The sequence below is a fragment of the Neopelma chrysocephalum genome, unplaced genomic scaffold, assembly GCF_003984885.1.
Source record: "Neopelma chrysocephalum unplaced genomic scaffold, ASM398488v2 Primary Assembly neopelma1_59, whole genome shotgun sequence".
In the NCBI taxonomy this organism is placed as follows: Eukaryota; Metazoa; Chordata; class Aves; order Passeriformes; family Pipridae; genus Neopelma; species Neopelma chrysocephalum.
Window position 1 is genome coordinate 30,335,743 of NW_020897714.1, and position 22,319 is coordinate 30,358,061.

Below are 22,319 nucleotides of genomic sequence, written 5' to 3' on the forward strand. Positions count from 1 at the left end.
ACCTAGGACTGAAGGGAAGACTCAAGCTCCAAAAGACCAGAGTTTGTCAGGTCTCTACAGACAGTATTTCATCTCCCAGTTTACAAAAGGCACTATATGATACAATTACTTAAATAATTAAAAAGATCTCTTATTAGTTGCTTTCCTAACACACAAGTGTTACTTCACAAGATTTAACTATCTCTTCACCTTACAGTATACAGTATGTTTTTCATGTTTGCAATAATTCATGTTTATTAATTATTATTTGTATTAATGTTTATTAATTACATTTTCAGTTTGAATGAATAAATGTATTTCCAACCAAGAAGAGTTTGCATTATAGTATGCATGGGGGGAGGGGGGAAAATAAAGGAAGAAAAAAAAGGAAGACATGGGACAGCACCAAAAAATTCCCCCAAATCCTAATTAAATACAACTCAAATGCAGTCAGAGCGCTACAATTTAGACAGTAGAATTAATAGAAATAGTTAAAAAAAGATGCTCAATAAATGTTAAGTCTACAGGCACTTCATGTCCCTACCTAAGACATCAAGAAAAAGTACCAGGACACATATGACAGTCAACATTTCAATGTATTTCTCCAAGCAGTTACTAGATACAGAGCATTACTGAGAGCAGAGGACTTCCGTAAGTTAGACTGCTAGCAAAAAATTAAGAGAGAGCTTCCAAAGTCAACACCAAAGGCGATAATTTCTGGCAGCAGTGCAGTCCATCAGATCCTAACCCACTTTGCTTCAGGTGGCTTCTCATTTTACACACAATTTCTGGATCACCTGTGTCTAAAATCAGTCCAACCACAGAGCATTGGTAAAGCAAGGTAACACAGTCCTCTTAAAGGGGTTCATGTTCTTCACACAGCTGTAGCTTCACATTCCACCCTGCACCTGCAGAGCAGCTGTGCTCCCACCTAACCTTTCCCAGAACGTGTTGCTCCTAGACCTCACCTTTTGCTGGAACCAGTCAGTCATTTTCTTCCTCAGGACAAGAATGTTTTTCCTGTTATTTTCAGCATGCAGTAAGGGATGAAGCCTGCAGACTCTACACCAAACTCCCTTTCCAAATCTGAATTATTTCCCTGAAATAATTACAAATTATTCTACTAGCTGTGGGCTATAACTGTAAGACCAGGGAATTAGTTTCGAAACAGACTAGTAGCTCTATCAGAGGGGGACACTACAATCTCTGCCCAAATGAAGAATATTGTGAGCAACTAAGAAAAACAAGTTCCCAGAATCTAACAGGCACCCTGAATGAAAACCACAAATCTCACAGCATGATCATAAAATAATTCACTGTTACCCAATACACCATTCATGAAACACAGGAAATGTCAGAGAATGTCTCCATCTTACAGCTGCAATTAGAGCAACTAACTTTTCCCCTGCCTCTATATTAAGGATAAGAATTTGAACTTCAAATAAATATCTATATTATATAAGCAATTTGAAAAATATCACCTTTCTCCTGATCACAAGGTATCCAGAAACAGATGCCACCTTTCCCAGACTTGTTTGTGGCCTGCAGTTTTTTCCTTTGGATTTCTCCAACACCATTTCTGATGACTGTTCATGAGAAGCTCAATGCAAGTAGCCACTCTTCTAGCTGACAGCATACTACAGGTGAAACTTTAGAAGGGATTTGATCAGCGGTGGAATCATATTTTTGTAATTTTACATAATTTATTGGTGCCAAACATGTCTAACTCCTTAAGGTGAAATACAGTGAAACTGAATATTTTTCAATTTGCCAAATTAAAAAGCTGAAGTATAACATTTGAAATGTATTCAACTCCTCTACCCTCCAAATCAATACTCCGCACGGCAGAATGAAAAGTTACATTTGATTTAACTATTTTTTAACCCTTTGGGGGATGAGGAAAGGAGATCTCAAAAATTCACCTCAGTTCTTCCTTGCTATAGGCTTTAGCCAACGAGCAACAAAAATCAATTATTTGCATTTACAACTAAATACTAGGGTGAGGGTTTTTTCCCCTGTAATGCTAAAGATAGTCTGAAATTTGCTTTTGAATCTCTGAGGAAGAAAAAGACAAGAAGGAGTGAAAAAATATCCCCAAAAAACCATTTGAAACTGAGGCTTGTTCTATTCTGTAACTCAAAAGCAGATGAGTGTTAGCTCACGTTTCTCTCACATGGTTTTGAGTTACATCCCAGCTACTCCTGTGGTTACATCACACTTACTCATAGTATCTAAAAATTACTGCAGGAATATATGGAAGCCTGGTTTCTTCCATTCTAGTCAGATGGCAAAGGGTGGAAAACGCTAGTCATGCCTTCTGCCGTGCCTCGATGCAACACAACAGGACCAGAGCTGCATGGCTAAACTTCCAGACTGGAGAGCAAGGAGGCTGTATGTCTCTGTCCCATCAGGGACACTCCCCAACACACAGTTCTCTGTTCTGTATAATAGTTGGTCCACAATGGAGGGGAAACACATCAACGAGTTCCCATGACATTTAGTGGCCAACGTGAGATGTGGCAGCCTGGCTACTCAGATGTTTATCCAACCAAGACTGTAGTAGGGTCACCTGCATCTCTGAACTCTAGTGCCTCCAGACACATACCAAAATTACTGGCTAATATTGAAACTCTAAGTCTGAATTAAAAGGTTTAGAGGAGTGGTAGGTAGGCCATAGGAATAACCTCTCGCTGTTAAGATTAAACTACAGTGATTTGCAGACTCTACGCTTCTTGTCTCCTAAGAGTGGGAAATAATGCTGTAGATCACAGCAAGCAACACAACAAAGCTGCTGTCAAGAAATATATGATTTTAATTGAAGTGACACTCCATTATCCAACAGCTTGAGGCAACTCAGCTTAGTCTGTGTTGGGAGATGGGCTGTAGGTGGGCACCCTCACTGCGTGCTAGTCTGTCTTCTCTGATGAGCCACATCCTGAGTTGCACCTTCTCCTGACCTTTAGGCATTGACAATGAGCCACTAGCAGTTTCTCTCCAGGATGGAAAAGATGGTGCAGTCTGCGTAACATTTCATTTCTGCTTCAAAAAAATTTAATTCTTGATATCGGGAGGAAATGACATAGAGAGGGGTAGACTAAGAGGAGCTACTTCCAGCAGCTGGAATTATGGGTTCACACAAAACTCTGCAACTTCAAATTTTGTTCTCATGAACTGAAATGAAACACTGAATGACTATTTCCACATAAAAGCTTTTTTCTTTTGCAATTTTCTCCCTTGGCCTCTCAAAAACTTGAAAAAATAAAAGGAGGAATAATATAATCATGTAAGGTCTGAGGAATAAAAGGCTAGCAAAGGACTTGATTAAAAAAAAACCTAACAGTTGAAATATTACATTAAAAAATGGTACAATGAAATATTATAATACCACCAAAACCTTCTAACCTTTTCACTTCAAAGAAAAACTGAAAAACCAATGAACTGATATTAAATTTATATTTTCATGAAACAGCATTTTTACTGGAAAAGCACTCTATCAGAAAACGTTGGCCCAGCTGTAAGAACTTTAAATATAGATTGCTCAGAAGAAAAAAAATATTCTATTTTGTATTGTTGCCATTCAAGAGTAAGAGACATTTTACATATTAAGTTCTGACATACTTATTTATTCCTGTAAAAGGCCCCATTGATGCATGAGCCAGCTCACTCTATGCCATGAAATATGGCAAGTTTCCTATTCAGTTTTGAGTTACATTATTGTATAAGTTAGTAACTGGTTCAGGACTGAGAAATCTTCTGCAAGCACTAAATTGCTTAAGCCCAGCAGATTGATGTGGATGGAGCCAGTTTTATTTATTCCAGAGGAAATATTTTTTCGATTATATCAACATATCTGCGGCCCTTTACATTCCTATTACATCCCCCGGGCATTTCAGAGTATTAACCGTATTTTATGAGAGGTTTTAAGCTTCTGGATACTTTTGAAAGGAATATTCATCTTCACAAAACTCGCCTTCCAGTTGCTAGCAAGCTAATAGACACCATTCTTCAAAGAGGGAGCCTGAAAAATTTAGGTGAGTATTTTTCTTGAAACAAAGAGAGAAGTAGAGAAATACTTCACTTAAAAATTTACCGCAAATAAATCTTCCTAAGCTTTTAAGCCTACTGGGATTTCATCTGATAAAGGCCTACGAAATTCCTCTGGGCAAAATACATAGGAATAACACATCAAATTAAAGGCAGTGGTACTTGCAAGGAAAGAAGGAGTAGTAGTGACATTTGTCAGAAACAAACTGCCCATCGATTCATTAAAGGGACAGCATTTCTGGCACCACTCCCAGAGCTGCTTTCTAGCATTGTTCCACAGCTGGAACATCAGAAAAATTCACCTTTTCCACCACCACCAGCAGCATCTACCCATCCTCTTCACAGACCGCTTGGCAAGCCTAAGGGACACTGAAGTCCCAACTCCACAGCTCACCTTGTCCTTCAGGAGTTTATCTTTCCAGGACTTTCCAGATCCTTACTCTTGATCCAGCCAACTGATGAACTTTGAGGATGGGGCTTGGGAGCCTGAGAACCACTGGAGTTCCTGAGACCATGATTTCTCTCTAACCAGCAATGACCTCTCTGAAGGAGCCCATCCAGCACTCTGCTCTTTTCTATGAGAGGAGGTAGGACACTTCTGCAGCCAAGCAGAATGCTAGGTTTTAATACAAAGAAAATCAAATCTAAAATCCCAAATCCATCACAGAACAGTGACCTCCCTGTGCCAGCCCAGGTGGGGTTTTTCTGAAACCCTGGAAAGGACTTACACATTTTAAGCAGCTGTTGCCAGTATCTTTGTGTGGTACCAAGTTCACAGCTCTGCCAAGGGTTTCTGTTCTCTTCAATAAATGATGCAATATTGTAGCAACAAATCACACTCGTAATCACAGAAAAAGACTTAGAGCCACTGCTCTGCAACACATCATAAACCTTCTACCAGTCTCCAGAAATTCACTGAATGGGCAGCCCCTTTCCAGCTGTACTGCAGGAAAAAAAAAACGCCATGCAGTTTTCAGCATCTACTTTTTTGCTGAGTTTGCAGGGACACAGCAGCTGGGAGCAGCCTGAGGGAAGCCAAGGTCCATTGTCTGGATCACGGCAACAGGCACAAGTGACAAGACAGGAGACTGGCAGCCTGAACAGGACACAGCTGTAAAACCGCTCCTCCGGATGATGTCTCAACATAGGAAGTGGCTGTTCCCATCTCCTCTGCCCTGCACTACAGTTTCCACTCACACTTCTCCATTAAAAGAAATTCATTCAAAGTCATAACTTGGTTTTTGAGATCTTGGAAACTACCTTAAAAAAAACCAAAACCAAACCAAACCAACTTTGTCATGCTTTACTGGCAGGATGATGTTAACAAGTAAGAACTCTGCTACATGTTTAACTGAAACAGCAACAAATGAAAAGCCCAGTGTGAATGATTCAACATTTATTGGGAGGCTTAACAAATTTGTATGTCTTCAGTTTGAGAAATTAAAGTAACATGTAAATCAATTAATACATCCAGACATTTGGCTTAAAACATCTCTCTGTCTACATACAAAATTCAATATAACAACCTCATTATTTAACATCAGTTCATATATTAATTAAATAAACAAGAAGCAGCCTAGATCAGTACCACAAACTGCCATCACTCAAAAACCCTGTACCCAAAACACCTTTGCTGAGCAACAATAACCACTTCCAACATTCAAAACCAGCAAGAATCAACAAAGTCAAGTTGTTGGCTTCTGTTGTTGGGCTCACATTGATTGTCACCAATAAACTTCATTAACTTGTAACACCTTCACACAAAGAACTGTTGCATGTGATCTATACAGATCTCAACTGAAGCAATCCTAGGTGAGGGATCAGGCTCACAGTGAGTGTGATCCCTGACTGAAATGCAAAAATCACCTACTTAAAATAGACAGAATTTCAGCATTTTAAGAATCAAGATGGGTGACCCAATTTCACCAGCCCTTGTGTACATCTGCACACCCAAAAGGCAGCCAAGGAAATATTAACATGCATACCAACAAAATTTTCAGAACATGGAAGTCAAAAAAAAAAAAAAGATAGGAGATTGTTTTGTACCAAGAAATGAAGACTCAATTTCTTGACAAGCCTTTAGCCTATTCATGCTCCTTTGTACCATGTTACCATTTAGTATATTAATACTTAAAGTGGCAATGAAAACAATTACTAACCTGTGGGAAGAGAGAGTAAGTTGCATTGTCGATTGTGACAGAATATAAAAATTCCCCGTCGAACCAGAGGTTCTTTCCCATCGGGGAGTTCAGCTTTGTCATGGCAAAGAGCTGCCCAGGGTCACAGCATTCTTCCAGCAGCTTCCTAGAGAAGGCAATCAAAAGAGAAAGTGTGGTATTAATTAGAGCCTTGGCACGCCTTCGTTAACGACCACCCCTCACATCTGAGATCCTGCCACTCTCAGATGCTCCAAAAGCCAACCTTCCCAGCCAGCAGATGAACCAGGGGTGACTCTTTTTTACTTACAGAAAGGCTAGAAAAGCTGCTTTTATTTCAGAAAATCTTAGAAATAGATAGTAAAAAATTTAAGTTTCCAGTCAGAGAGGCACAGAAATAAAACCGAGATTCAGCAAAAGAAACTCCATCCTGTACAACACATTTTAATGCATAAAAAACTGGTCTCCAACACATACAGAAATCAGTGAAGCTCCTTTGAAAATTAAATCTAAGGTGTATCAAAATTCAGTACTAAACCTTATTCATAAAGAGCAGATTTCCTGAAACCCCACAGTTACATAACTTATGGATGGAAAAATTTGGCATCCCTCTCCACTTACTGAATGTCCTTGTGTATGTTCCCAGCAGTATTAGAGCCTGCCTTCTAACTCGAGTCCAACTTGAGTCACCCCAGTATGATAGATATATATAGAGAGAGACTGAATATTATACCTCTTAGTTTCCTTGCTGAAACTGCATATCCTCTTACACATTCATTTCCCAAAAATACTTACTATTCGGCTTGAGTAGAAATTTGAGAGCTGGTGAGCTGGTTGAAGGTTATATTGAGCAAAAGTTCTATATCACAGCACACCCAGCAATTAATATCCTAAAATACAGAATGATGAAAAGGACTAAAGGTCCAGAATATCCCATCTTTCCATAGCCTGCATGGCAGCAGAAAGGTTTTTATTATGTAATATAAATAATACTGGCTTTTATATGTAATAGATGTATTTAAAACACACATTGCATAATTATGCCATTAGAGTATATTTTCATGTTATTATATACATTTTCATATATTCTAAAGGGAATCCTAAAGAGACTGGCACCATTTCCAGTGGTTGCATAAGCAGAAAAACATCAATTATTAGTGACTACTAGAATGCTTGATATAGCTGTTCTCCTCTGAGAAAGAGGAGATTTTATTCAAAACCATGAAGTCATTAATGGAAGTTTAAATTTTTTTAGCATTTTTTAAAGTTTTACAGCTACTTTTCATTTCTAAAAACTAATACTTGAAAAAAAAACCCAACATTATTTTTCCCTGAAGTTCATAGCTTTCTGCAACTGTGTATTACTTTTCAGACATACTTCCAACTAATAATCTGATGAAAACCGGAAAACTGTAGAGTAGATTTGTGATAATCTTAGCAAAAGAGGAAATAGCTCAAAAGTGAACTCCTCCATCTGCATAAATATTTCAGGAAAGATATAAATCACTATGCTCGGGTGTGTAAGTCAATTCCAAATTAATGATGTCTAGGACAATATCGTGTCTAGTTCTAGACCCCAAGGTCCTAGAAGATCCAGACAGACTGGAGAGGGTCCAAAAGAGGGTCACCACAATGATCAAAGGGCTGGAAAACCTGCCCTATGAGGAAGGACTTAAGAAGTCAGGTCTCTTCTCCCTGGGGAACACAAGACTCAGAGGGGACCTCATTGCAGTTTTCCAGTACTTTCCAAAATTAAAATTTCCAAGTGAAATCCTGCAACTCACACCTTCTCTGGAAATCTGGTCTGAGCAAGAAGCAGGAAAAAAAATCCCAGGTAATTTAGTGTAAAATTATCTAGGGAGTGTTTTATATTTACAAATCTTTCCTTAGCCAGGGTAAACTGATGACATAAGGAACAGTTCCTTTTACAACTCCCTCCCTACCTATTAGACTAGATATATACACCCACTTTTTCCTGTCCCCAAAAAAGCATTATTTCAGTTCCCACTTAATCCTTCATTAATAAACCCATTATGAAATGCAGCAGGTGTGTCCTGGAACGTCCACAGACAGGCAAGTCACTAGTTCAAGTATGCATCTGTATGCACAAAAATCTTGTGCACTCATATGTGCTTTCTGTCAGAAAAGAATAATTATTAAAAGTCTCACATTATTTAGTCTCTCTTTCTGATCTAAATCCCAAAATTAAAAAGCAAGCAAAGCTTCATAGGAAAACATGCATTAAAAAGCAGAATGGATTCAAAGGCAAACCTAAAGCAGGATACTTTGCAGGGTCAGGGAGACTGAACTGATTTGCTGAGCTTGATTAAAATGCACAACTAAAATGTTATGACAGAATTTGCAAAATTGCAGCAGCTTTTAGCCAAGAATCCCAATTCGTTGCAAACATTTCTCCACCAGCAGGACACAAACAATATGCTTTTGTCTCAAAGTTATCTCCAATTCAGAGGAGACCTGTGTATGAGAGCACTTAAAAGACTATTGGTATTGAAAGGGCACTGGAGGCCCTCAGATCTGAGAGCACTTAAAGGACAAATCCCTGCTAGTGAGAGAAGTGGGAGAAAAGTTACTCTGACAATCTCACTTCAGGTTTCTCAGATTTCAGCTTAAATTGAGCACCAAGCAGGTCATTAAGTACAAGGCAGCATCGGCACTGAAGTGGCTCTGCACGGCAACCCAAGTAGCAACCTGTGCACAACGAGGGAGCTGAGCAGCAGTTCTGTGTCGCAGCCGTGTCCCCACAGTGTAATTGGCTGAGGTGAAATAAAGACAAGACAAAATAAAACAAAAATTTAGCTATGTTAGTGTGACTGCAAAATTGTAACTGCCTGAAAGAAGGTTGCTGCCCAAACTGTGGGCAATTAAGATAAAGCTAGCTTACCTAAACAAACGGGACTGTCAGGGAAAGCGGGAAAGACTTAGCACATAGCATTGCAAGGGAGACAGAAGAGGGGTGGGGGGAACCCAAGCTGTTTGAAATGATAAAACTTTATGTAACTACTCTATAATAATAAGAATAGGAGTTAGGCAACCAAATGTCTATTTAGATAAGGCAGGCTTCGTAAAGAGTGTATATGATAGATAAGTTTTGAAACTCACTGTATAAAAAGCCGTTGTGTTTCTTTTCTCAGCGGACATGCACGGGGGGGTGAAACCCCCCTGCATCTCCCGGGCCATAATAAAAGTGCACTTTATATATATTGTTTAAGGATTTCTTTGAATCAGGGGTTACACCAGTAGACACTGCACACTGACAGAGGCACAGTGGTACCTACAGCCACAATACCTTATTTTCATGGGTTTTACTGCAGGCTAACTCTGGTCTGATTCCATAAAGATCTTGTGAGTGGCTGTAGCAATGGAGTGCATTACTGGGATGGAGTGAAATCTGGGGACAACCAGATTTGCCTCCAAAGCCCACCTCTAATGAAAGGGTTAATATGGGTGCACCCTTCTCTATCTTAAAATAGAGAGAAAGCCAGACCTCCTTGCCTAAAATTCATAGATAAAGTCAGTGAGAGAGCTTACATAAAAATCCCAAACTACTTATTCTTCATCTTAAGCTTATGAACTTTTCAGTTTGATTTCAGTTTGCAGCCAGACAGTGCTTAATCTCACCCTGGTTTTACCAAAGTCACAGTCAATAATGACTCAGAGTAGCTCCTTCAAACACCCCAAATGACAGACAATACAACACCTAAAAATAGAAACGGGCAATTCCATAGTACGAGCGGTCAGCCAGGAAGTTACAGCCCTTTACGTATCTCTCTGCACAAGTGTCCTGCCTCCCCAGCACACCCACCACTTCTCCAGCTGCCTTTGCTGCCCCACATGAAGCTCCTAAGTGCCACCAGCACTGTGCAAGGGAGGGTGAGCAAAATCATTCCTCTCAATTTTTTCCTTTTCAACCCATGCAAGGGAGAGGTAGCACACCAATGAGGAGAAGATCAGATTGACAGGGAGAGCCACTTGTCAAGCAACAACAACGGGAAGGCAGCTTCAGGAAGCTTCCCCAGGGAAGTGGTGGAGTGGTGGAGTCACCATCCCCAGAAGTGTTAAAAAAACAAGAAGACATGGCACTTCACAATATGGTTTAGTGTGTACGGTGGTATTTCATTGCAGGTTGGACTTTCGTGGAGGTCTTTTCCAAATTTAATGATTCAATGATTCTGTGAAGGAGGACTGAAGGCTTAAGCCTGATCTGAACAGGACTCCAAACAAGTCTGCAGAACAGTTCCCCATGAAGGATGATCCAGTGCACATGGGATGGGGAGAGGGCAGGAGCAGCTACAGCCTGATGCTGCTCTTGCAGGTCCCAGCAAATGTCAGCAGTCCTCCCACTAAATAAGGGCAGCACGGCTTTAACAGCAGCAACAAAATAATGACTGAGGTTCAGGTTCAAGTTTGAGACAAAAACAATTTGTCAAATGAATTGCTTTCATCAGATTCTGCTCAGCTGCCTGGATTTAGATGATATCACATTAACCTTTGTCCAGCAACTGCAAAACAGAACCTGGATCTGAAGCGCAGCCCTGCAGTATTTGGGCTGGCATAAACCTCCTTTTCTTTACATTGCAGTTCACATTCACCTCAACTTCACATGTTTTGCTTTGAGATTAAATTAATCTGAAGGCTCAGAGAAAAAAAATTAATCTGCCTTCGGAGTTTCAGCTGGTGTCAAGCCAAAACCATCAGGTCTTCACTCACAACCAGGGATTTGTGGCACTGCTGAAATCCAGGGTACGGGTGGTCGCTTGGGTTCACTAGGGAAGATTTGCACAGCTCCATTTCAGTGCAATTGCTTAAGTGCTTCCATTCATGTATCCCCCAGTAGAGGCAGGAGGACCTACCAAGAACCTCGTGGAGTCCTCAAACTAAACCAACACCTATTTCCCAACATCTGCATGCTTAGGGACCCTGAGCTAACATCCCTATTGGAAATACTTCAGGGATTAATACCAATAGTGGCTCTGAAACACAACCGGTCTGAGCACTTCCAACACTATGAGTCTGAAAATCTAACCCTCAAATTCTCCTAATTAGGTCTTTGGTATAGTACTTCCATAAGAATAACACATTCAGATGTTTTTGCAAGAAGTTTTGGTGGCAGGGGAGATACCAAAATCACTGCTTAACAAAATATTGCCTTTAATAAATTTGCACCCAGTTCAGGGTCTGATTTTTTGGCACTGCAGGTTTTGGCTCAGTTTTTAATTATTCTTCCCCGCTCCTTTAATAGATCCCTGGCTTCTGAAATTTCAGTTTCCCCTCTGATGATCAAGAAAGCTGAAGTTTTCCTCAATTTCTCTCTTTGAACACAGTTTTTTACTCCTTCCATAATTCCTGTGGCTATCCTCTCTTTTATAAGATCCACCTCTAAATAAAGCCTGGAAATACTATTTCCAGTACAGTCACCCCCTGCCAACTACAGCGACAAACTGACCTTTTTCCTTACCCACACACATCACGTCCAAGGCCAAAGTACAGTTAACTATTAACTATTTAGCACTATTTTTGGTGTCAATGCTTCCCAGGTTGGGAACATCCACCTGTAACTGCAATCTGCACTTTGGTTTGTTATATATAAGATTTCATATATGATTCTATTCAAAATCAGGATGCTTAGCAGGAGACCCAGGTTGCTCTGCCCCCTGGGCCATTTGCTGCCCTGCTTCTTTTCTCATCTGAGTAACTTATCAATAATATTTTAATAAGTTGTCTTGCACTGATGAAAAGAAACACAGAGGATCAAGAACTAATCTGAGCAAGTTCATACCTGGACACATCCTGAATTCATCCATACAATGACCATCACTATCCAGGAACAGACAAAAAATCCAGGCCTATACCCCATCTCCAACAGCAGGCAGTAGCTAATGCTTACAGCAGTAAGAGAGTCCTCTCATATAGCCATGTAATGGCTCTACTTAAGGCCATTTTTTGGTCCAAGCTGGCAGCTTGAGAATTTTATGGCTCTACAAAAGCCATTCAATAACAGTAGAATCACTGGTTCAGTTACAACCAGTGTGGTTGCATGAGTTTGTAGCTGCAGTTAGCATTTGGCTTCTGAATATCCTGTGAAAACATCATTAGTTGGGTTTGGTCACAAACACTGAATTTCTGTTTCCTGAAGAGCTCAATATAATACTTGTAACTGGAGGTTGGCTTGAGGCTTTGAGGTTTTCATGGTGTTTAAAGTACCTTACTGTCCAAGGCATACTACCCTGCACCTTAAGCAGGGCAGAAGACAGCAGGCATAAGGAAAAAAAGGGGAATGTAATGTTCTTATTTTATCAGGGCAGATATCACACACATCAAACTCTTGCTCCAAACACCTAACTGCCCCTGTATCAAAGCTGTGGGTAAACATGATATAAATTTACTAGGGAGAATAAGGGAAAAGGCTGTCGCCGTTCTGCTGTCACCAGATGCCAAGGGACACACTGAATGAACTCCAAGTTACACAACGCAGAGCCACATGGTCTTTTCTCCTTCACAACAAAATCAAAGCTGGCTTCAGCCTCGACAAGTATTTTGGCACCATTCCCCTCTACAGCAGACTCCACCCCACTTGAGATGAAATTTAAAATTACCCTCAGTACAACTATTCGGGAAGATGATCTCAAAATTGGCCTCCTAAGAACACCATGGACATGTACCAAACGAGTAAGAGAATGGCCAACAAAAATGTTTTTGATATTCAGAAAAGCATATAAAATTGTTTTTTTGGGACAGCAGTAGTAGTTTAAGTTCTAACTAAAATTAAGACCTTTGCCAAAAACAACATCTAAATCAAGAATACATTGCTCTGCACAGGTTCATTTTTGAAAATACCCCAGGTACCTAAGCTTGAAGAATAGGCCTAAATGCAATGAAAAAGAAATATGAAAAATGGATACCACAGAGCAGAACAAAGAGATAATCTGATTTACTTCCCAGGCAAGCTTTCTGTAATATGATAAGATTTTATGAAGACTAAAGTCATGACCGTTTTCCTCCTCACATTTATTACCGTATTTTTTCTTGATATGAAACTTTCCGCCTATTTCAATGCCCCCTGCAGCAATTTCTGGTGTCTGGACATGTAATATTTCCCCCATCTTCCTCAGGAGAGGAAAGATATCAGGACAATAAAAAGGTTGCAGACAGAGGCAAATCACGTACTGAACTTCCTGGCACTGCAACCTGCATGAACGGAAAGAGACTGAAGAGACCACAGACACTTCTCAGAATAAGGGAGTTCATGAAAACCACATTCATTATCTTAGCAGTAGAGCTGTATGCTACTTTTTAAGTAAGAAATTAAACTATAAATTAAAGATAATTTGTTACAAATTACCAAATTAATAGTTGTGGGGGAGGAGAATTATGAAATCAAGCATTTCTGTCTTTTCTGCATCATCAGTATCTTTCCTTTTAGAACTTTCTTCCTGGCTTTTTTGAGGTGCCCAAAAAGGAAAAAAAGTATTTTATTTAACCTTAGAATATTGTTTTCACTACCTGTTTTTATTTAACCTGAGAATATTTGGGTTTTCACCACCTATTTTAAAATCACTGAACAAAAAATCTGGTGCCACCCACGCAGTATAGTTCGCAGTTCTGTTTCCCAGACTGCAAAAGAAACATAGAAAACTCTTTTTCCATCCTCCGTGTTGGGTTACCCTATCCTTGCTTCCCTGGCCCTGTGCAAAAAAACCCTGCTGTCCTGCAGGAGGCAAAATCTGAGCACATCAGATTGCAGCACATCATCCAAATCTCTGACTGATTTTGTCTGAGTCTTTTTTTCCTTTTTTGTTGAAATGTACAAGTGATATCTTTTTTTTCCCAGAAGTGTTCATAATATCATGGAAAACGTGTGGGTCTTTTTCCTCTACTCTCCTTCCAAACAAAGACAGGTTAGTGTTTAAAATTTCGAGGATCTTAAGTCTTTTATCCACCTTCAGAAGACAGCAGTAGTAGCAGTATTACACGCTGCACCTTATAATTCCCCAAACTTGCCTAAATTCTTTTCTCATAAAATTTAACTGTGTCTTAGCTCAATCTTTGAATCTGCAAATGACTTTGGATTATCTAACCTCTATCAGGTTCTCCTTTGAATTTAAATTCAAATTTCAGATAGCGTGATAAAGATATGCAGTCACTTCAGTTGATTACGCATTCCCTCTTTGATCAAAACTCTGCATTTTAAGAAAAGTAATAGAAAGGATACACTTTTCTGTCACTGTAAAGAGACACTATTCTTCTAATAGCATCACATCATTACATTCCATACCTTCATTATTATTGCAAGTGCAAAGGAGGACTGAGTAGTGCATCTGTAGAAGTACAGATGAGGCCAAAATTTGCCAGGGACTATCCTTGTTATTGAACAACGCCTGTGAACTAGAAGAAACCAGGATATACCTCAGTGAATAGAAGTCTACCTGAACATCTGACAAGTCTTAAGTTTACCCTTCCTCCTGCAAATCGTTTTCTTTAAAAATGGAGCAGATTTGATCTGGGAAGCTATTGAAAGACAGAACTGTTCGTCTCTTTTCAGAGAAAACATATTTTGATTCACACAAACTTGCTTCAAACTCCTATGCACAAAGCCTGCTTATAAGCTTTGAAACGCAAATTATAATGTATGAACTATAATGTATGAATTACAGAGTTTAAATTCTAGTTTTCATCTAGTCTAGATAAAGTTTTTCTAAGACTCTCATACCAGATATATACAGAGGTATATTATAAGGAAGCCACCACAAGTTGTGACTTGCAATAGCAAAAATAGAACTTTATTACTCATGCAGTAAAATCTATTGAAATGCAGGATGTCTCTGAGTTGTCTGTATTGTTCCCAACCACATCCAGGACAGACAGCAGCAGTGACTCAACATCTCACCTAGGAACTGCCATGAACAGCCACATCCCTTTGAGAAGTGATGAATCTGAGCATGAGCTCAAATGATGGTTTCTGGACAGCAGCCAGCAGCTCAAGAGAAGTGACCTCACACAGTGCTGGAATTCACTGGCACTGCACCAGACTGCTCCTCTGCTTTGCTAATGACACCACCACCAGCCCCCATATACAACAACTGTGTCTGAGGGCCCATCCCAGAGAAGACACAGGGTTCATCTCACTTCATTTATAGTATTTGAAATGCAAACACTTCCAAGGCTTCTCTGTAGCAGACAAAGCATCCTTTAGGGTGTGATTCATCTCAAAGTAGACACCTATTTCCTCTCTAATGACCATAAAGTGACCGCCTTAGATAGAGACACCTACGTTTGGTAGCTCAATTCCAATCCATGAAGCCAGACCTGCTGCTCCAGACCCTAGAAAGCCTATGGAGGCTTTTGCAGTTAACATGAGCTGCAAGGGAGGGACTGTAGGTCCTCTGCCTGCTACAGCATCTCACGGAAGGATCCTATTTGCCAGCAGCCTCATCTGATGGTCTTTCTTCTCTGCTCACACAGCCCTCACACTGGGCTGTTAGAAAGATGAGCTGGCACAACTGCACAAACGGGTAGTTTTGTCAGAGAGAATTCAGAGGCAAAGGGGAGTGGGGCAGGAAAAGAGATTAATTGCTTCATGCACTATTCTTTTTTTTTCTTTTTTTAATCTTACAAACCTCCAGGAGGAGAGCAGCTATCACAGACACGAGGTGAAATCAATGAATAGCTTTCTTGCAAAAAACCGTCAGCTTAGACAGAAAGTTATACTACGTGGTGGTGCTGCCGCAGAGGAGGGAAATGAGTTGTTCTTGCCACTTACCTCGTTCCTTTCAGCAAAACTGCTGCTTGCTTTGTGCCACCATGAGCACAAAGAAATGCTCGGCTTCAACAAGGGCACGGGATGGCTGTGTTCTTTCAGGAGAAGGAGATTCACTAAAAATAAATCGAGCAGCTCTAATCTTGCATTTGAGCTTGCACTATCTAGAGTGATGATACATACCACCTAGATCTAAGCAGTCAATTATCACACTACAGTGACTTCTCCACCTGCTTCTGCAACCCAGATAAAAGCCCTGCAAGTATTACATAATGCTCCTCGCGAAAAAGTGCCCCCACGCTCCAATCCACAAAAGTCCATAGGGAATTCTTCACTAATTTGATAGTTAAAGTCATGCCCCTTCCTAGAAGGTGAACTGGACAGAAAAAAAAAGAAAAAATTCCTCCATTACACAGAATTAAGCATCTTGAAATGCCTAAAAATTGAAACCATAGAAATGAAGAGGAAAGGAATGTTCCTGCATGGTCATTCCGAGTGCTTTTTGATGCAAAAAGTGTAGGTAGCCAGGCAGCCATTGCCAATATATGACAGAGACAAGAATATGTAAAAGTATCACATGAAAAGGCATGAAAGAGAAACATATTTTCAAAGGCCTCTGAAGCTGTACATTTGGAGAAAAGTTTTAACCCATCAAAGACATATGAATAGATCTGAAGGAACAGACTGAAGGGAAACCCTGTTTTGAAGAGAAACTTGTTCCTCTCACTTCTCAGAAGCTGCTTCCCACAACTCATATCTATCAGTTGTTTGGGAGATGGCAATGGAACAAATATTGTCTGGCTGGGAAGCATCCATCCGATGCCCTGCCAGCTAGCAGGATGAGCTGATCTGCCAAACAAAATAGGAAACCTTGGGTTTGATCTCTCTCTTTCACCCAGTTTTTCACAAAACTGCTAGGAACTCACTACCTCTAAGACTTCTGTTATTCTGTTTAATCTGGATGAAATTAGCCAGTGAGACAAATTTCTTAAAGGGGGTGGATTATGATTAAGATTCCAGTCATATGTATCACATTTCCTACTGACTGAGAGGGGGGAAAAAAAATCCAATAAATGCCAAATAATGCCTTGCTTTAGCTTCCTTGAAACGGACACTGACAAAAAACTCTGTACTCTTCGTTGCTTCTGTACACCCAGAATTATACACCAGTTAAGCTCTAATCGTCCTGTTTTGGATGAAAGCCATGATTTAATGCACCGCCAAGCACCGACACTGGACTTCACTTACAGCCCGAGTTGCTGCAACCATCAACGTCACTTTTGTAAACAGCTGACGATCAGCTGGCCAAGTATCCAGAGATATTTCTGAACTGAGTTCAGTGAACCTTCTATGTGCTGTCAGATGGCTTCCAACAGGTGAAAACGAATGGTAAAATTACCACAGATTAAAACGCAGTCAATTAACTGAAACTTGATAAATACATACCTTGAACTTGCAATTCCCCTGTTTGCAGTTAAAAGCCTCATTTTTGAAGTTTTGCTAATGTGTTTTAAACCTTGCCTGAGTACCTGGTGCTATAAAATCAGTTTCACTGATGCAAATGCTTTGTTAAATGCACTAAGTGAATTAAAATAAAGGAAAAGACATATCCAAGTTGGAACCTTTTTTTACTAGAAGCTCCAATGCCAAGTCTTTTTAAGTATTTTTTCTTCTGGTGAAGACACAGGAAAAAAAAGTCAAGTGGCAAACATTTTGCACTTAACTTTAACTCCATCATATTTGAATTTTGGCTATTTCCTGTTTTACAGATGTAGTGAAATCAGAGGGGACCTCACCAGCTCTGTTCTTATAGCTGTGATGCTTTCACTAGTCATCTCCAAACACCTGTCCCAGGAACAAAGGTAAATGTACTCTGTCTTCACAGCTTGCTCTCCTGTAGGCCCAGTAACAAACAAAATCAAGTTTATTGGTGATCATCAGGGTATATTGCAGAACTGGGGCTCTGGTGTGATAAGGCAGAAGCTGCCTGCTGCTGGACCACAGGATTTCTTTTTGTTATTCTCCTACTTCCATTCTCAGCACCTGAGTGACAGCTCTGTGTTGTATTAATTGATTTGTGATGGTCAAAGCTCCATTTTGCACTCATGTAACAGTCTATGTGTGTGCCTCAGGTCTGTGTTCTTCCTAAAATGCTCAGGAAGCCCAGCCACCACACAGTTACCACCTATTTTCTGCTGGTCATCTGGACTTTCCTCAGTCAACAGAAGGACACTTACCCTACCCTAACACAGGTATCTAAGGCAGAATAGAGCTGTCAGTATCTCCAAGTACCTCTGCCTGTTCATTACTTCTAGTGGGGGAAACTATGGTAGGAGTACTAACAGAGAAATGTAATTTTTAGATAGTTAAAGTAAGTGTGTTGAACCTCACTCTCCTATATCCACAGGTGACTATGATTAAAACCTGTTGCTTATCTCCTGGCCTAGACAATAAGAACACAATCACAGGAAAGTGATTTTTTTTTTCTTTCTCAGTAGCAAACACTGCTGTATATCTTATTCCCTCTAGCACCTCATCAGAAAGAATGCAGAAGTAAACTTGTGCCATTTGGTCTCAACAGTGCTGCCAACTTACTTACAACTCCCTGTAAAACATCACTTGCGATTACTTACAGCATTCTCAGACCTCCACTCTCTCCAGTGCTCACTACAGCAAAGTAACCTCACCAGTACCTAACAGGAGGTGTGGGAGAGTCCAATATAGACATTTCCTCACTTTCTACCCACATCATCTCATTTCTGAGCTGCTCCACTCCTTCACTGGCAACCTAACCTGAGCCAAGTCCCTTTGGCCAGAGTCACAGCATCAGTTCACTGCTCGCCACCACAACTATCCGCTTTGATTCCAGGGGGTACAAAACACTGGGAGTCTCCTGGGTCAGACTTAAGTAGTGGGGATCCAAGCGCTCCCTGTTTCGTCTAAACATGTAATCCACATTTCTTTTAGTCAACAGCTGCTTCCAAAGGACATGCAGAGGCTTATCATCTGAGCTATTCCAGACCATAAGGAGAGCTGGCAGGATTCCCCTGAACACTTCCCCCAGCTCGCTAGAAAGAATTTGCCAGCGTAATCAGGGAATGTAAACCTGGCCTTTCAGGACAAATATTCACATGGCGCTGAAACACAGTTTCCAAAACTCACTTCCAAAGCTCACAGAACTTCACAGGCACACCCCTACATCTTGTCAGAGTTCTGAAACAATCCTTATTCATTACATAATCCAAACAGCTCTGGCCATCAAGGTCATCACATATTTAGAACTCTGACTTCCAACTCATTGCATGCTGCTTTACCATTACCATTAAACAAGTTTTTGGTAGCACTCACTAAAAAGAGTTTCACAACACACCACAATGTTTAGTGGTTTGGGTGTGGTTTTGGGATGGGGATGTGTCCTACACAGGCACAGAAGAAAGCAGAAGTGAAAACCCAGCAGTTGTTTGTCAGTGAAAAAGAAGAGGTGAGGAGGAGACAAGGAAGCATGTCTGAGTCTATCCTGATCTAACTAGTTTGCTGCACTATGCTCCACGCTGCTGGGAATAAATCAGGAATTCACAAACCCCATTACCCAGAGCAATCAAACAGCTTCCTGGGGGATAAACGTGATTTATGTACTAAGCTCGTACAGGCCTGAAATCCTGGCAGAAAATGCAACGTATCCAACTTCAACCTCTGCCCAATCTGGTGGCCTTTAACAAGCTAACACTACATGTGAGATTATAATTCCTAAAAGCCTGTCAAACGTAAAACCACATGCTGTGACTCCTACCTAGCTTTGCCAAGATGTTTATTTTCCATCTACCTCTCCTGCCTCTGCCATCTGTCGGACCTGCCCCCAGCTATACCATCACACCTCCTCTGCAAAAGCACGCACACCAAGCAGGCGGTTTTGGGAAAACCCTAGGCTTCCAGTGCTGCAAAAGAGCTTCCCTACAGCTATGGGAAATGTTCCTGTCAGAATTCAAGTCTGGAGTTTTACTTTCCCTCCTCTTTCTGCTCCACTGGTTGAGAGTTTTTCATCCTTCGTAGGCTTCTTTATTGCCAGAAAACCCAGTTACGTTAGAGTGAAGCTCGTAAATAGGAGACCTGTTGCTGTTTAGAGAGCTGCCTGGCATACTGCAGCAATGCAAAACATGCTACCTTGTAATGCCTGCAAGAGTTATATATAGTGCAACATTATGAAATTCTAAATAAAAGGAAAACCTGAAGAGTTTGACATACACAGCCAAACACATCACAGAAAACTATTTTTGCTTGAAGGACTGTTGAAATGCTACACTTAATTAGCTGCTGTGCTCTAGTTTTAACAGACTACCCATAATCCAAAGAAATCTAAAAAATAAAAAAATACCGGAAGTAGGTTCTCACAGTCATGCAGTCTCTCAGGCTAGCATGTGCAAACGATCCCACTGAACAGGAAAAGGGGAAGAGGAGCTGTATGGTTCCTAAGGAATTATGCAAACGCTGCACAGGTGGAGCTCCCACAACCAGGGTCCCCCTCCATAGTGAACAGGCAGCAAGCTGAAGTGTAGTGACTCTGGTCAGACTTTCTACTTTCATTTTCCACTAGGTAATCACTGTGGGGAACAACTATTTCAAGACAGCAGAGACATCCTTTAACCACTCTCAGGTAGCACTTTGCTACCCAAGCGAGGAACCTTCCTGTTTCCCACCCACCTTCAGCCTGTCATACTCTGTTGCTTCACCTCTAGCTGCAGGTGGTCCTGAGCAACTCCCCGTCTCTCCAATATACAGATCAGTAACCCGAGTTTACTTTTACCCAGACATCCAGGTTGCCAATTCCAGAAGAGGCATAGTGCTGGTAATGGAAACCTCCTTTAAACAACTCGAGTAAGTCTCTGGATCACAAACTCTGGGTCCACCAGGAGACTTACATCTATCTCCCTGGCACCTATAGGAAGGCCAAGACAGAGTTATGCAAGCAACCTGGGAGATTTCCAGATTGAGTCAGGGATAATTTTTGATACAGGTATTGATGGGCCAACTTACAGTTGGATCGACTATTCACTAACAAGGAAGCACTGGTTGGGAATATATAATCAACAAAAGCCTTGGCCTGTGAAATAGTGGCATTGGAGATCCTAAAGGGAGTGAGGAAGGAGGGGAGCAGGTTCTGTAATTTATTGGTTGATCTTGAACTCATGAGTTTGGACTGGAAGTGGCTCATAATCATTTAGGAGCCTTGTGAAAACTACATGCTAGAAACAAGAATCCCATAGCAGAGACATGGAGCAGAGGCAGTCCCTGGCCTCAAGAGAAGGCCACCCAGGACGCTCTCTCTTCCTGATCCCTTCCTCCCCAACTTGTCAGGGCAGCACTGGACTGATTTCACCATGAACTGACATAGATTCCAATACAATTGCTGGGTTTGTGGTTTTCTTTCCTGCTACTGAGTGAAAATGAGAAATGTGCCCTGTCAGGCAGATAAATGTTAGTCTCCGTGACCTGCATGAGAAGACTTCCATGTTCACACCCACAGGATGTACACGACACAAAAGCTAATCCAACATTTGCTTTCTTTGACAGAGCCTTTCATGACATTGAGAGCTCCCAGGCCTGAATCCAGCTGGTTTGAGAGAAACCAGCAACTGGGCAGTCCAACTGCCAGCTTTTGAGGTCGCATAGTCATCTTTAAAATTCACTTTGCAGCTCAAGAATGCATGAGAAGCTACAGAGCTCTATTGAATCATGGCCAGTTCATCTATATATTATTCATCTCAAGAAACAAAAGCAGTGAATTAGGAAAACAAAAGAAATGTATTTAAGAAGTAACAACTGAACAATTTTAAAGAGCAATAGTTCAGTTTTCACAGGGGTTAAACTGTTTACTACAAGGTGGAAGATGAGCTATTTAGTTTTCAACAGCATGATGACATTTTGCTTTCTGGTACATTGTCACAATCTAAAAATAAACCATTTATCTGGCTTATTTTTAAAGCAAATTAGTACAAAAAGGGTCTATGAGCCAAAGAGGAAATATATATTTTTTTAATCAATTAAGCAGCATTCTAAGAACAAGACATAAATATATAAGAACTAACCATCCTGAGAACACCTGTCCTAGATTAGGCATAATGAAGGTTAAGAAGGGATTGATTGTTTATGTATGCACCAAGAATATGAAAGGTTGTTATAATTAACAACAGTAATTTTGAATGAGGTGTTAAACTAAGTTAATGAAGGGTAAATGTAGTCTCAAACCCCTAAGAATTCGAAACGCTGATTTATTTTGGAGATTATACTACTATCTATTGCATGACTTCCTCTGCAACATTTGGTGTCAGGCCTTGACAGAGATAGGAAACTAAACTAAATAGACCTGA

General features: G+C 40.6%; 1 protein-coding gene across 1 annotated transcript in view; it reads right to left on the bottom strand.

Moving 5' to 3' along the window:
• ST8SIA1 (ST8 alpha-N-acetyl-neuraminide alpha-2,8-sialyltransferase 1) overlaps nt 1–22,319 on the bottom strand; it is a 137,666-nt gene that overhangs the window by 98,058 nt on the left and 17,289 nt on the right. Inside the window, exon 2 of the mRNA XM_027680778.1 lies at nt 6,183–6,327. Within this exon, the coding sequence (XP_027536579.1) occupies nt 6,183–6,327 (145 nt within the window). The remainder of the gene's footprint in view (nt 1–6,182; nt 6,328–22,319) is intronic.